The sequence below is a fragment of the Nerophis ophidion genome, linkage group LG21 (assembly GCF_033978795.1).
Source record: "Nerophis ophidion isolate RoL-2023_Sa linkage group LG21, RoL_Noph_v1.0, whole genome shotgun sequence".
NCBI classification, from domain to species: domain Eukaryota; kingdom Metazoa; phylum Chordata; class Actinopteri; order Syngnathiformes; family Syngnathidae; genus Nerophis; species Nerophis ophidion.
The window spans coordinates 15089339-15104184 of NC_084631.1; the positions used below are offsets into that span (position 1 = coordinate 15089339).

General features: G+C 40.7%; 1 protein-coding gene across 2 annotated transcripts in view; it reads left to right on the forward strand.

Moving 5' to 3' along the window:
- Positions 1 to 14846, forward strand: part of tuft1a (tuftelin 1a) — a 46528-nt gene that overhangs the window by 17534 nt on the left and 14148 nt on the right. Inside the window, exons 1-7 of one of the 2 annotated variants that reach the window (XM_061881998.1) lie at positions 5822 to 5875; positions 6077 to 6160; positions 8785 to 8874; positions 10139 to 10225; positions 10346 to 10396; positions 12886 to 12963; positions 13988 to 14098. In XM_061881998.1, coding sequence (XP_061737982.1) covers positions 5837 to 5875; positions 6077 to 6160; positions 8785 to 8874; positions 10139 to 10225; positions 10346 to 10396; positions 12886 to 12963; positions 13988 to 14098 — 540 coding nt within the window. In that variant the 5' untranslated portion in view covers positions 5822 to 5836. Of the gene's footprint in view, positions 1 to 5821; positions 5876 to 6076; positions 6161 to 8784; positions 8875 to 10138; positions 10226 to 10345; positions 10397 to 12885; positions 12964 to 13987; positions 14099 to 14846 lie in introns of those variants that run through there. The other variant, XM_061881997.1, reaches the window with a different exon arrangement.

The following is a 14846-nucleotide window of genomic DNA, read 5'->3' on the forward strand; positions in this document are numbered from 1 at the left end:
TACCCTGTCTGTGTTCATATATGTAAGTCCATTATTTTAAAATATTAGAAGTAATAGTAGTATTAGTTTTAATAATAAATTATAATCTATCAAATAAATATATAAATGTTTTATACAAATGTTAATGATTTATTACACTAATTATTTAAGTAATTATATTTTAAACACTCCTGCAAAAGAACAGGATAAACATCACAGCTCTACTACATACATTAAATTATATTACAAACCCCATTTCCATATGAGTTGGGAAATTGTGTTAGATGTAAAAATAAATGGAATACAATGATTTGTAAATCCTTTTCAACCCATATTCAGTTGAATATGCTACAAAGACAACATATTTGATGTACAAACTGATAAACATTCTTTTTTTTTGCAAATAATCATTAACTTTAGAATTTGATGCCAGCAACACGTGACAAAGAAGTTGGGAAAGGTGGCAATAAATACTGATAAAGTTGAGACATACTCATCAAACACTTATTTGGAACAGGCGGGTGCCATGATTGGGTATAAAGTCAGCTTCCATGAAATGCTAAGTAATTCAGAAACAAGAATGGGGTGAGGGCCACCAATTTGTAAGCAAGATGTCGAACAGTTTTAGAACAACATTTCTCAACGAGCTACTGCAAGGAATTTAGGGATTTTACCATCTACGGTCCGTGAAATCATCAAAAGGTTCAGAGAATCTGGAGAAATCACTGCATGTAAGCAATGATATTACGGACCTTTGATCCCTCAGGCGGTACTGCCTCAAAAACCGACATCAGTTTGTAAAGGATATCACCACATGGGCTCAGAAACACGTCATAAAACCACTGTCAGTTACTACAGTTGGTTGCTACATCTGTAAGTGCAAGTTAAAACTCTACTATGCAAAGCAAAACCCATTTATCAACAAAACCAAGGAATGCCGCTGGCTTCGCTGGGCCCGAGCTCATCTAAGATGGACTGATGCAAAGTGGAAAAGTGTTCTGTGGTCTGACGAGTCCACATTTCAAATAATATTTGGAAACTGTGGACGTGGTGTCCCCCGGAACAAAGAGGAAAATAACCATCCGGATTGTTATAGGTGCAAAGTTTATATTTACATCTAACACATAGCATAGCAGCAGGGATTTAAGGTCCGATTGTTACATAATGTAGCCTTAAGACAAAGCTGATGGGAATGTGGCTTGGCGTTGTCTTGCTGAAATAAGCAGGGGCGTCCATGAAAAGGTTGTTGCTTGGATGGCAACATATGTTGCTCCAAAACCTGTATGTACCTTTCAGCATTTATGGTGTCTTCACAGATGTGTAAGTTACCTATGCCTTGGACACTAATACACCCTCATACCATCACAGATGCTGGCTTTGGAACTTTGCACCTGGAACAGTCGGAAATGTTCTTTTCCTCTTTGGTCCACACACCACAGTTTCCAAAAACAATTTGAAATGGGGACTCGTCAGACCACAGAACACTTGTCCACTTTGCATCAGTCCATCTTAGATGAGCTTGGGCCCAGCAAAGTCGGCGGCGTTTCTGGGTGTTGTTGATAAATGGCTTTCGCCTTGCATAGTAGAGTTTTAACTTGTACTTACAGATGTAGTAACGAACTGTGGTTACTGACAGTGGTTTTCTGAAGTGTTCCTGAGCACATACGGTGATATCTTTTACACATTGATGCCGGTTTTTGATGCTGTACAGGCATTCAATGTTGGTTTTTGGTGATTTCTTCAGATTCTCTGAATCTTTTGATGATATTACGAACCGTAGATGGTGAAATCCCTAAATTCCTTGCAATAGCTGATTGAGAAATGTTGTTCTTAAACTGTTCCACAATTTACTCACGCGTTTGTTCACAAACCTGGCCCCATTCTTGTTTGTGAATAACTGAGCATTTCATGGTAACTGCTTTTATACCCAATCATGGCAGCCACCTGTTCCTAATTAGCCTGTTCACCTGTGGGATGTTCCAAATAAGTGTTTGATGAGGATTACTTCACTTTCAGTCTTTTTTGCCACTTGTGCCAGCTTTTTTGAAAGATGTTGCGGGCATCAAATTCCAAATGAGCTAATATTTGCAAAAACTAACGTTTTCCAGTTCGAACTTTAATTATCTTGTCTTTGCAGTCTATTCAATTGAATATAAGTCGAAAAGGATTTGCAAATCATTGTATTCGGGTTTTTTTTTACCATTTACACAACGTGACAACTTTACTGGTTTTGGGTTTTGCACATTAAGTCAAGCAGCCAAAGAAAGATCTCGGAATGTCGTTTGCTAACACCTAACAAGTATGCCGCATGTTGTTTGCAGCATTTAGTGAACATGAGGAAGGCTATCATTGCCTGATCACACATGACTGATTGTGTTAAGGTAATTGCATGAAAAGTTTTGACTGTTTTTTGCCCTTCCAAAGGCCACACATCACATATAAAGCAACATGGCTCTTTTAATATGTCACTCATTGATTCGATATAAAGGCAGTTATGTAACCGAGTGTTTGCACCTTTTATCAACCCAGCGCCTGCAGTGTGTCACTGAGGGGAACACTGCTGCACAAACACCACCAGTAAACACACTATATTGCCAAAAGTATTTGGCCACCCACCCAAATGTTCAGAACCAGGTATTCTAATCACTTGGCCCGGCCACAGGTATATACAATCAAGCACTTAGGCATGGAGACTGTTTCTACAAACATTTGTGAAAGAATGGGCCACTCTCAGTGATTTCCAGCGTGGAACTGTCATAGGATGCCACCTGTGCAGCAAATCCAGTCGTGAAATGTCCTCGCTGCTAAATATTCTGGGTTTGGAGGTTGCCAGGAGAACGGTACATGTCGGACTGCGTTGTGCAGAGTGTGAAATTTGGTGGAGGAGGAATTATGGTGCGGGGTTGTTTTTCAGGAATTTGGGCTTGGCCCCTTAGTTCCAGTAAAACGAACTTTGAATGCTCCAGGATACCAAAACATTTTGGACAATTCCATGCTCCCAACCTTGTGAGAACACTTTGGAGCGGGCCCCTTCCTCTTCCAACATGACTGTGCACAAAGCAAGGTCCATAAAGACATGGATGACAGAGTCTGGTGCTGATGAACTTGACTGACCTGAACCCGATAGAACACTGTGGAAGTCGATCCCTACCCGTTCCAGGGATATCACTTCACAGAGCCAAGCGTGCCGTTTTTTTTTTTCCCATCCAGATTTTTCAATATAATCTTATCGTCGCTTTTCTTCAGTCTCCTCTTTTCCGCTGGCCGCTCACTGTTAAAGACAACGGATGATTAGACTAACACGTACCACCTGTGCAATCTAATCACCTGCCAGCTTTGTTTCGCCGTTCCGCTCCTAGCTGATGGTGCACCGCCCTCGACACCATTGCCAGCGGCGGTGATCTTTGCTCCTGCAGGTGCGCTGACGCACTTCCCACCACAAACACCTTTGGGATGAATTAGAACGGAGATTGAGAATCAGGCCTTCTCCACCAACATCAGTGTTTGACCTCACCAATGTGCTTTTGAAAGAACGGTGGAAAATTCCCTATAAACACACTCCGCATCCTTGTGGACAGCCTTCCAAGAAGAATTGAACCTGTAATAGCTGCAAAAGGTGAACCGACGACATGTTGAACCGTGTGGGATAGGAATGGGATGGGATGGCACTTCAAGTTCTTATGTGAGTCAAGGCAAGTGGCCAAATACCGGCCGAGTCATACCAAAGACTATAAAAATGGGACCCAAAATGTGTGTTGTTGTAAAAATATGGCTGTTAAATTAAAGATTTTTGTGGTTTCTGATCGTTTGTGAGAGCACCAAAGCAGGGCATCATTGTCTTTTTGGCTTATTAGGGATAGTCAATTAATCTCCCCCTTGTCATGTGCGTTATAGCTCTTTATATTGCGCATTAAGTGTACAAACTTTAACTCAGTGGCCTAGTGGTTAGAGCATGGGTGTCAAACTCTGGCCCGCAGGCCAAATTTGGCCCGCCGTGTAATTTTATTTGGCCCTTGAGGCAATACCAAATTAACATTAGAGCTGGCCCGTCGGTATTATAACACGGCATTCACCACTAATACTCATACTTGCCAACCCTCCCGATTTTAAGTGCCCCTCTCGAAAGTCTCCTGGAGCAACCATTCTCCCGAATTTCTCCCGATTTCCACCCGGACAACAATATTGGGGGCGTGCCTTAAAGGCACTGCCTCTAGCGTCCTCTACAACCAGTCATCACGACCGTTTTTCCTCCATTCAAACAGCGTGCCGGCGCCTGTCACATGATAAACGCGGCTTCTACACACACATAAGTGAATGCATCGCATACTTGGTCAACAGCCACTCCGATCACACGGAGGGTGGCCGCTTAAACAACTTTACACAGTTACAAATATGCGCCACACTGTGAACCCACACCAAACAAGAATGACAAACACATTTCGGGAGAACATCCACACCGTAACAGAACATAAACACAACAGTACAAAGACCCAGATTCCCTTGCAGCACTAACTCTTCCGGGATGCTACAATATGCACCCCTTGCTACCACCAAAACCTCTTTATTTTATTTTCAAATTTTTTAGCCTGTGGAAAAGTTAATGTTGATATTTACCTCAGAAGGCTGCATGTAGAAAAGAGGCATTCAATTGTTTATTTAGATTTTATTCAATATATCATCGAAGTTTTTTGTTTGTTTTGTGAAAGTTGATTTTGCACTATTAAGTTATATATGCGTTTCTTGTTCCATATTCAGTCTGAAAGCAAATCAGGGTAGCAAACTGAGCAATAATGACCATTTTATTCATGCACTTTCTCTTGTTACTTCAAGGCGTGAATGTTTGATTCATTCATTATTTTTATTTTATTTTCAAATGTATTATTAGCCTGTGGAAAAATTGTATTTGGATATTTACCTCAGAAGGCTGCAAATAGAAAAGAAGCATTCAATTTTTATCTAAATTTTGATATGCCATTGATATTTTTCAATTATTTGAAACTCGATTTTACATGTCACTATAAAGTTATATAAGCCCTGCTTGTTCAATATTCAATGCAAAACGTGTTTGGGTCCCTATTAAAAGGATAATTTGTTCAACCTTGGCCCGCGGTTTTGTTCAGTTTTAAATGTTGGCCCACTCTGTGTTTGAGTTTGACACCCCTGGGTTAGAGTGTCAGCCCTGAGATCGGTAGGTCATGAGTTCAAACCCCGGCCGAGTCATACTAAAGACTATAAAAATGGGATCCATTACATTCAGCATCAAGCGTTGGAATTGGGGGTTAAATCACCAAAAATTACTCCTGAGCGCAGCCACCGCTGCTGCTCACTGCTTCTCTCACCTCCCATGGGTTAAAAAAGGGGATGGGTCAAATTTCACCACACCTAGTGTGTGTGTGTGTGTGTGTGTGTGTGTGTGTGTGTGTGTGTGTGTAACAATCATTGGTACTTTAAATTAAACTAAATGCAACAGGATGAGGAAAAACTGTCATGTTTTGTGACTCCGGCTGATTGTTTTTCTGGAGAGGAAGGAGAAAATGACAGCAAAGGTCGTCGAACTCTGCTCTAGTGTCTGACATTTGCCATAGAATCCTGTTTGTTCGGAATGTGTTATGTAACGTCGCTGACCTCCTCCCTCACACGCACACACTCACACCATCAATAACAGGGGGTTCCCTGCCCACGGGACACACACACCCTTTCTCTTCCTGTCAGAGGCGTTTCCTGTATTACTGACTTCCCCTACAGTGTGGCCAAATTGTTAAGTTTTTTTTTGTTTGCAAGGCCTCGTTGAAATGGCGCCCATCTCCCGGGGCTCTCCACATTCCCAGAAATCCAAAGTTTTCTGCTCTCCGTGGCTATGACGTCCATAACATTGCATTTCGTGGAAACAAAGTGGGTCTGTGCAGACTCCAAAATCTTTGACTTTCATTTCTGAAGTGGCTCCGCCCCCATTTTTTTTGTTTTTTTTGCTCCGCCAACTCCATGTAGTGACTCAGTCTGTCCTCTACTTTTTAAAAAAAAAAATCCATCCCATTACGGTCTCTTTGGAAATTGTGTTGGAGCCCGCCTCTCCATATTGTTATGTTTCTGTTTCCAGGAGAGGTGCAGGCGACTGAGACTCACACTGCACCACCAGACCCCGGCAGCTTGGACCCCCGAGCAGCAGAACTACAGGACTAAGGTGAGGGTCTCCTGATTGGACACAAGAGTAGGGACACTAAAATAGTACAATCGTGCAGTGTTTTCTACGAACATGTGCTGTCCTAAGTTTATTACATTTTTATGCATTTAAGCAATTGCTGTTTATATTGAACTTACTGCCTACTTTTTCTGTTGACTTTTTATTTTTCAAAGAGGATCAACCTATTCACTCACGTGCAATTTAATTTAGTTAAATTTAACATATTAAATGTAATTATTTCTAATATATTTAATTACATGTTTATATATAAATGTTTTTATTTAGTTTAGTGATTTTTGTACCATAATTAATTATAACATCCTGAAACAAACTATATATACTTTGTTAGTTTGTAGTTGACTAACTTGTGTAATTTTGTGCTGTCATATCTCCACCCTAAACCATAGCATTATAGTTTAAAATTAAATAACATTTTGCAAAAAAAAAGTTTTTTTTTTTAAATATTTGACTAAAATAAATTTCATTATTGGGGCGGCATAGCTCGGTTGGTAGAGCGTCTGTGCCAGCAACATGAGGGTTGCAGGTTCGATTCCCGCTTCCGCCATCCTAGTCACTGCCGTTGTGTCCTTGGGCAAGAGACTTAACCCACCTGCTCCCAGTGCCACCCACACTGGTTTAAATGTAACTTAGATATTGGGTTTCACTATGTAAAGCGCTTTGAGTCTCTAGAGAAAAGTGCTTTATAAATATAATTCAATTCAATTACCACTATAGCAGCACTGGGCAAATATTATGACTCGGGGGCCACATTGAGAAAAAAAATGTGTCTGGGGGGCCAATGTGTATGTGTGTATAATTTATATTACCACATTTAGCTGTAAAAATCTGCTGTACAGGATGTGTTTGGGTCCTTTTTTTTTTTTTTTTTTTTTCAGGAACACTAATACCAAAAGTCACAATGTCCGATAGAATTCTAAATAAGTTTTGACAGACCATCCTCAAAAAAAACAAAAAAAACGGAATGGAATTTTATACTTTTTTTACTGAATGGGACATGCAAAATGTACATGGAAATAAGAAAAATGGGATTTGCAATATTAAGTATGAACAATAAAACATTGAATATTAACAAGATATGCACATCACTCCTCAATAGACATCTTTTATAATCAAGCAAAACACAACACAAATGTAACAAACAACCTTTTGCATTCATAATTTGCTAATAAACACCTACAATATGATATATGGAAATTTGTTGTAAAAATTAGCTTCTGCATCTGTTCCTGACACGTTTCGGGCTCGCTGCTTCTGAAAACAGACCCTGCTCACTCTGCTTTGTTCCTCATCTGAGCTGCTGTGACGTAGATTACTCCTATAACACCCATAAGCGCAGATTTCAAACGTTTAAATACTTTCTATAGTTCAAGACTTACAGTAATTTAAAAACAGCACTGCACATCGTGATAGCGGCTACAGTTTTGATGTTAAAGGTCTGAAAAAATTATGTCGAACGAATTATGTAAATCTTAATGGACCGCATTTTCAAGGTCTGCATTACAGTCTACTTTTTCAAGTGTTATTTATTGTATTCTGACATTATTAAAGATGTCAAAAAAGTGATCTTTGAATTACTTGTGATTCTTATTTAAAACGATGTTTAATTGATAAAATCAAAAAACGATTAAAAACATTCAAATTTTTATTTATAAACTTTTTTTTAAATCTGTCCTCTCCAGCAACTCAGGAAAATCATATTGTTGATGTAGATGATCTATATCTGCTGGACAGATTTACTTTAGTGTTGGATACTTCTCTTGTTGCCTTATTTGTATCTGACTTGAGTTAATTATAAAACTGGAAACCAATGTTATTGGGGAAAAAAAGTACAGATTTTGAATGGACAATTTATCCTGAGTCAAATGGTGTGGTGACCAAAGACTGACAACCCCAATCGTTATTTCATTTTGACCCCCAATCCTGACAAAAGTGCTGCTGAATTAAATTTTCCTTGAATTTGAATTGTAGTTTTTATTTTTATTTTTTAGCTTGAAGTTATGATTTATCCATCATAACTAGATGTGTTTTAATGAATTTTCTAATGATATAAATGGTTTGTTTCCAAACTTAATATTTTTCAATTATCTTTGCTTTTGTACATTATTTATTTAATTATTTTAATTTCTGTACCATCACATTGTTTACATTATGGACAGCACATTTTGCTCCTTTGTAAAACAATTTTAAGGCTACTTGAAGCCTAAATTGTGCTTAGACTATTTTAACATAACTAATTTTACTTTAACTGTTGGAAAATGTGTGTGTTGCATGAGACATCTGCTTCCCATCTGGGTGGTTCCCACAAGTTAAATAATCAGTACTTCTTCCGCCAAAATTGCATAACCTCTTCCCGCCTTTGGTTTGTCCCTGCCTGCTCGATGTGATGTCTCCATGTCAAATATGAGGAAGTGTGTCAGGCCCCGAAGAAGTTTGCCTAACTCCGACACATTTTATTAGTTTCTATCCTGTTGTTTTGCAACACGGACCCCAAACATGCTGCCACTCCTCCCGTGTGATGTCATCCATGTTTCCCCCAGTGGACATATTTGGAAACAGCCGTCATGATCACGCAATCTTGTAAATTTTGATGTTGTGTTCTCCAGCCGGTTGGACGAGCCTACGCGCTGGTGCAGCCCGCCAACGACAGGACCCTTGTGACCCCGGCTAAAGAGGAGCAGGTGGAAGTGATCAAGGTGGGCGGGGCCATATTACGTAACATATTGAGTGTTACTGCAAGTGTATACCGTATTTTCCGCACCATAGGGCGCACCTGATTATAAAGTGCACTGTTGATGAATGGTCTATTCTGATATTTTTCATATATAAGACGCACCGGATTATAGGGCGCATTAAAGGAGTCATATTATTATTATTTTTCTATATTTAAACACTTCCTTGTGGTCTACATAACATGTAATGGTGGTTCTTTGGTCAAAATGTTGCATAGATGTTTTACAGATCATCTTCAAGCCGCTTTCTGACAGTCGTTTCAGGATGCGCCGTTTTGTGGGCGGTCTTATTTACGTGGCTCACTTTTAGCAGTCTTCTCCCCATCATCTGTTAGCGGTGTAGCGTGCAAGGATGGGAGTGGAAGAAGTGTCAAAATATGGCGCTAACTGTTTTAATGACATTCAGACTTCAATCAATAACGGAGCGGCATCTCCTCATTTGCCAGAAATGTGTCCCGTGAAAAACCGTCCAACCGAAACTCTCTAGTAACTACATTTCCTTGGGTGAATAATGAAAACTCGCTATACCGGTATGTTTTAGCACTTTCATGACGAGTTTACGGACAGATATAAGTAAGAACGTTACGCCACTTTATATTAGAAATGGCAACAGCAGAGGATGAATGTCACATAATAAGAAAATAGACAAAACGAAGCAGCTTATCCACTACGTTGTCGGCACGGAAGTGCCGAATTTTTCAGGATTTATGCAGATCTCAAATACAGATCTGCAGGTACCAGAAGGTAAGAAAAGTTTGCATGACATTGCAGGAAAAAAATGCCAGATACGTCTTACCTTATACACACACCATAACACTTCTATGTTGAAGCACATTAAGCAGAGCGGCTTCATAGCTTACCACAGTCGTACCAAAACATTTTGATTGATTTTTGAGCGCCGTGTGTAATGTTCTATATTTTTAATGGAACTTATAAAATGTTGGTGTTGTTTACTGGAGTCATATTGCCATCATAGTGCAGTCCACACATGTTTGACTGCCATCTACTGGTCACACTTATCATTACACCATGGACAAAATAAAATTGCTTTGAGGTCAGTAAGTAAAACTAAAATGATTCCGTACATTAGGCGCACCGGGTTATAAGGATTTTAAGTGCGCCTTTTAATCGGTAAAATACGGTAAGTATACTATGTTCACATTTTTTATCAGATGTGGAGTCTTGCGCAAAAACTCCGCCGCTTCATAGTTTTGTAATTTTGTTTTAGGTGTATTTGGAAGCTCGCAGACAAGACAACCAGAAGCAGAGTGAGAACCTGAAGATGCTGTCCGATGAAGTTTCACAGATACAAGAGGTGAGTGAGTGACTCTCTCTCACCGCCCTGGTTGACGATTTGCATGTTTTCAATGTTGAGTCGTCATGCTGCTGCCTTTTGTTCACTAAACAAACAAGCGTGTGTGTGCCTTCCTACCAGGTGAGGTACTGCCTGAAGACACTAAGGGAGCAGATGGCGTCTAAGAGTAAGGTAGGTAACGCCAAGCCATACGCCGATGTTGTCCTGTTGTTTTATTTCTATTGAATACAAAGTAGTGAGTCTTGTTTTGTGTTGTTTTACTGTTGAATCGAGGTACCACAAGGTTGTACTTCTACTTCTCAGTGGGCCAATACAATACTGAAAGAGTGAGATAAACCCCGGCTGGCCGAGGAAAATACCCATTACCTCAAATTTGAGGAAACATGTCGAGGAAATACGACAATAAACACTGAGTGCACCACAAAAAATCCATACGGGCGGCATGGCGTAGTGGGTAGAGCGGCCGTGCCAGAAACCTGAGGGTTGCAGGTTCGCTTCCCACCTATTAAGATCAAAGTCACTGCCGTTGTGTCCTTGGGCAGGACACTTCCCCATTGCCCCCGGTGCCGCTCACACTGGTGAATGAATGACTGGTGGTGGTCAGAGGGGCCGTAGGCGCAAACTGGCAGCCACGCTTCCGTCAGTCTACCCCAGGGCAGCTGCGGCTACAGATGTAGCTTACCACCACCAGGTGTGAATGAATGATGGGTTCCCACTTCTCTGTGAGCGCTTTGAGTATATAACAATAGAAAAGCGCGATATAAATCTAATCCATTATTATTATTATTATTATACACATGTGAATTGCGATTGTATTCTTAATTTTCAAAAATCAATCGAAAAAAACAGTAAAAAAAAAAAAAACAGATGTTATTTTCTTTATAAGAATCAATTTTCAAAAAGCCATCTCAATGCAACCATGAATTGATTAACATGGACCCCGACTTAAGCCAGTTGAAAAACTAATTCCGGTGTTACCATTTAGTGGTCAGTTGTACGGAATATGTACTGAACTGTGCAATCTACTAATAAAAGTCTCAATCAATGAAATCATAAAGGGATTGTTTAGCCTGTGGCCTGTTTAAAAAAAGGTTCGATATAATTATTATAATTATACCACATAAACAATCTAATCATCACCCCAGTAATTGGAATCAGATTTGCCCAAAGATTCAGACCACAAACGCACATGCCAATGTTAGCGTATCCTGTTTTATACACCGCAGTCTCCGTCTTCTTTCCTCTCGGTCAAATGTTCTCTGGAAGTAAATGCATGTATCCCTTGATTAGCGTTCTGTTTTTGCCGTTACCACTGCTAAAATATTTCAGAGGAAACCCAAGCAAGCCAAGAATGTGCAGTGGAAACGTAGCAATGGTATCTGTCACTGCTCGCTGTACATATCCTACGAAGTCAGACCTACACTGTTACATTGTCCATTTCTCAGATGATATAATTGTTGATGACTGAAGTCCTGATATCAACCAAATCTCACCCCCCGGATTGTAAATAATGTAAATAATTCAATAATCTGATGATTAACCTGTGTGATGACTGTATTATGCTGATAGTATATATTTGTACCATGAATTGATTAATGTGGACCCCGACTTAAACAAGTTAAAAAAACCTAATCGGGTGTTACCATTTAGTGGTCAATTGTACGGAATATGTACTGTACTGTTCAATCTACTAATGAAGTGTCAATCAAAGTCTGACCGGCGCCTCCTCGTTTGTAATTTGAACTGCTTTGGCCTTGTTCACATTGCAGGTCAATTCCGACTTTTGTGCCCAAATGCGTCCTGTATGGAATGTTTTCATGTTAGTGTGAACAGTGCAATTTCGAATTTTTCAAGCTTCTTTTGTATGTGGATATAAATCTGATATATATGCGATGCCTCATAATTATTCACCAAAATACACGGTTACAAAATAAATAGTAGACAATGGAGAAGAAAACAGTTGAAAATATTTAGTTCTAGGAAGTCGTGTAAGTTTTACCACTCCTGTCGCCAGCTGCTCGCCCACAGACATCATGGCAAATGATGCTGTAAAACTGCGATGCTTGTCCTCTTCCTTCTTAATCCTCAACGCACAACAATTTAGTTCGGAAAATGTTAATTTTGAGTGCACAACATCCTCGAAAGTGCAGCAAACGCGCCAGACTCATTAAAGCTGAAGCCATTTCAGTTCCCTAAACACTGCAGTGCGTGCAACGCCATAACGTCATGTCCGCATGCGGGTCAGATTGCATTCACATTAGAAATCCCGTTCTTTGTTTTGTAATGTGAACGGCCGCTAAAAAGATCGGATTTGACCAAAAAATTAGATTGAGTCATCCAACACTGCAGTGTGAACTTAGACCTTTACCATGAATTCATTAACGTGGACCCCGACTTAAAACAAGTTGAAAAAAATTATTCAGGTGTTACCATTTATTGGTCAATTGTACGGAATATGTACTGTACTGTGAAATCTACTAAGAAAGTTTCAATCAATCAATCAGTCACCTATCATTGACCTATCATAGATCAATCATAGTCATGATTAAAATCTATGAACTCTGCCTAGCAACCCTTGACAGTTCTGTGGTCGTACATTTTTGACTTGTTGCCTGGTTTATTGCGGCTTCACCTCATCTCTTATCCACTCCTTATTCCAGATGCACACTAACGGGTGGAAGGTCACCTCCCCATTCAAGAAGCAGGCCCAGAAAGGCAGAGCCCAAAGTGATGGACAGGTGAGCGTGTTTTGTTTTGATTGTAAAAACAAGTTGTGAATGACACTGTGCCCTGAGAATACATTATCATTGGCGGTCACTCGAAGCGAGTATGACAATCTTCCTGGCGGGTGGTGTATCCCTTTATGGAGGATGCCTGTGCGTTGCTTAGTTTAACGTGGGGGGACTGCTGCACAGACAGTCACCACACGATCCTTGACAGGTCAGGGTCCAGTGACATGAAGTCCAAGACAACTGGGGACCCTTTTCTGCTGCAGCCTTCATTGCCATTCCAGCCGGTGTGACGCTCCATAGGGTTAGCAATCGACCTCCACCTGTTCCCCAATTGGGGTCTTGGGTTGTTATTTCCCCATAACTGGGCCCACATGGATGTGAGGGTGCCTTCTTCCGCCATCGCAGCCGTTGTGGTGGTTTTTACATCTACCATCTTCCGCCTGCTCCTCCGTTGAGGTTTTCACCGTATCGCTGGCTAGGGGGCAGTCAGGTACTAGGCCTTTGACAAGGGCCACCTGGGGTAACAGTAGTGAAGGGGTTAACCTCCTGGTGCCCCAAGACCCCTTGGGGGAGCCTCCACTGCCGGATGCACTTCAACATCATGCCCAGGACAATTTGAGAATACAACAACCTGGACCAATGACATTCACAGGTAGCTCCAGAGAGTAGCTAGATGAGTGAGGATTCAAAATAAATTAATTATAGCTACTTTATCTTATTGTATCCAGGCCCTCCCTTTTGTCGCCAAATTCCATAGTGGCGTTGTCGCCTTTGTAGTTTGAGCTCTTTGCCCCATTAGTTTCTCCGTGCCATTTATAGCATTAACGTTTCTGTGAGTCATGCCGCACCGCCACAAGAATAGAAAAAACTGGTCAGCATCCAATGACGCACAGCAACGGCAACAAACACGCCTGGTTTCTGCTGCAGGGCCCGACCCGCCGCATTCTCTCGCCGACGGCAGCGTTTCACACACACGACGTCATTCCTAGCGTATTCACGCGTGTTGTTGTTGTTGTAATTGGTCTGTCAGGAGGCAGACGAGGAGGCGGAGCAGACCAAGCTGAGAGAAGTGAGTAAGCGCTTGTATGCGCAGCTTCAAGATGCTGAGAAGAAGCACCAGGAGGAGAGAGCGAAGCTGCAGGTGAGGCCAATACTTTTTCTTAGCTCAGTGTTTTTCAACCTTTTTTGAGCCAAGGCACATTTTCTGCGTTGAAAAAGTCTGGAGGCACACCACTTGCAGAAATCACAAAAAAATTAAACTCAGTTGACATTAAAGTCTTTGTCACAATTGTTGGGTATGACTTTAAAGCATAAGCAAGCATGCATCACTATAGCCTTTGTCTTAGAGTAGGTGTACTGTCACCCCCTGTCACATCACACTCTGACTTATTTGGACTTTTTTGCTGTTTTTCTCTGCGTAGTGTTTTACTTCTTGTCTTGCGTTCCTATTTTGGTGGCTTTTCCTTTTTTTGATATTTTCCTGTAGCTGTTTCATGTCTTCCTTTAAGCGATATTTCCCACATCTACTTTGTTTTAGCAATCAATAATATTTAAGTTGCTTTTTATCCTTTTTTGTGGGGACATTGATTGTCATGTCATGTTCGGATGTACATTGTGGACGTCTTTGCTCCGCAGTAAGTCTTTGCTGTCCTCCAGCATTCTGTTTTTCTGTACTTTGTAACCATTTCAATTTTAGTTTTGTTCTGCATAGCCTTTCCTAAGCTTCACTATTTTTTCTTAGGGGCACTCACCTTTTGTTTATTTTTGGTTTAAGCATTAGACACCTTTTTACCTTCACTCTGCCTCCCGCTGTTTCCGACATCTACAAAGCAATTAGCTACTGATATGGAAGAGTATTACACGGTTATTCTTGCCGAGCTGTAGAGTGC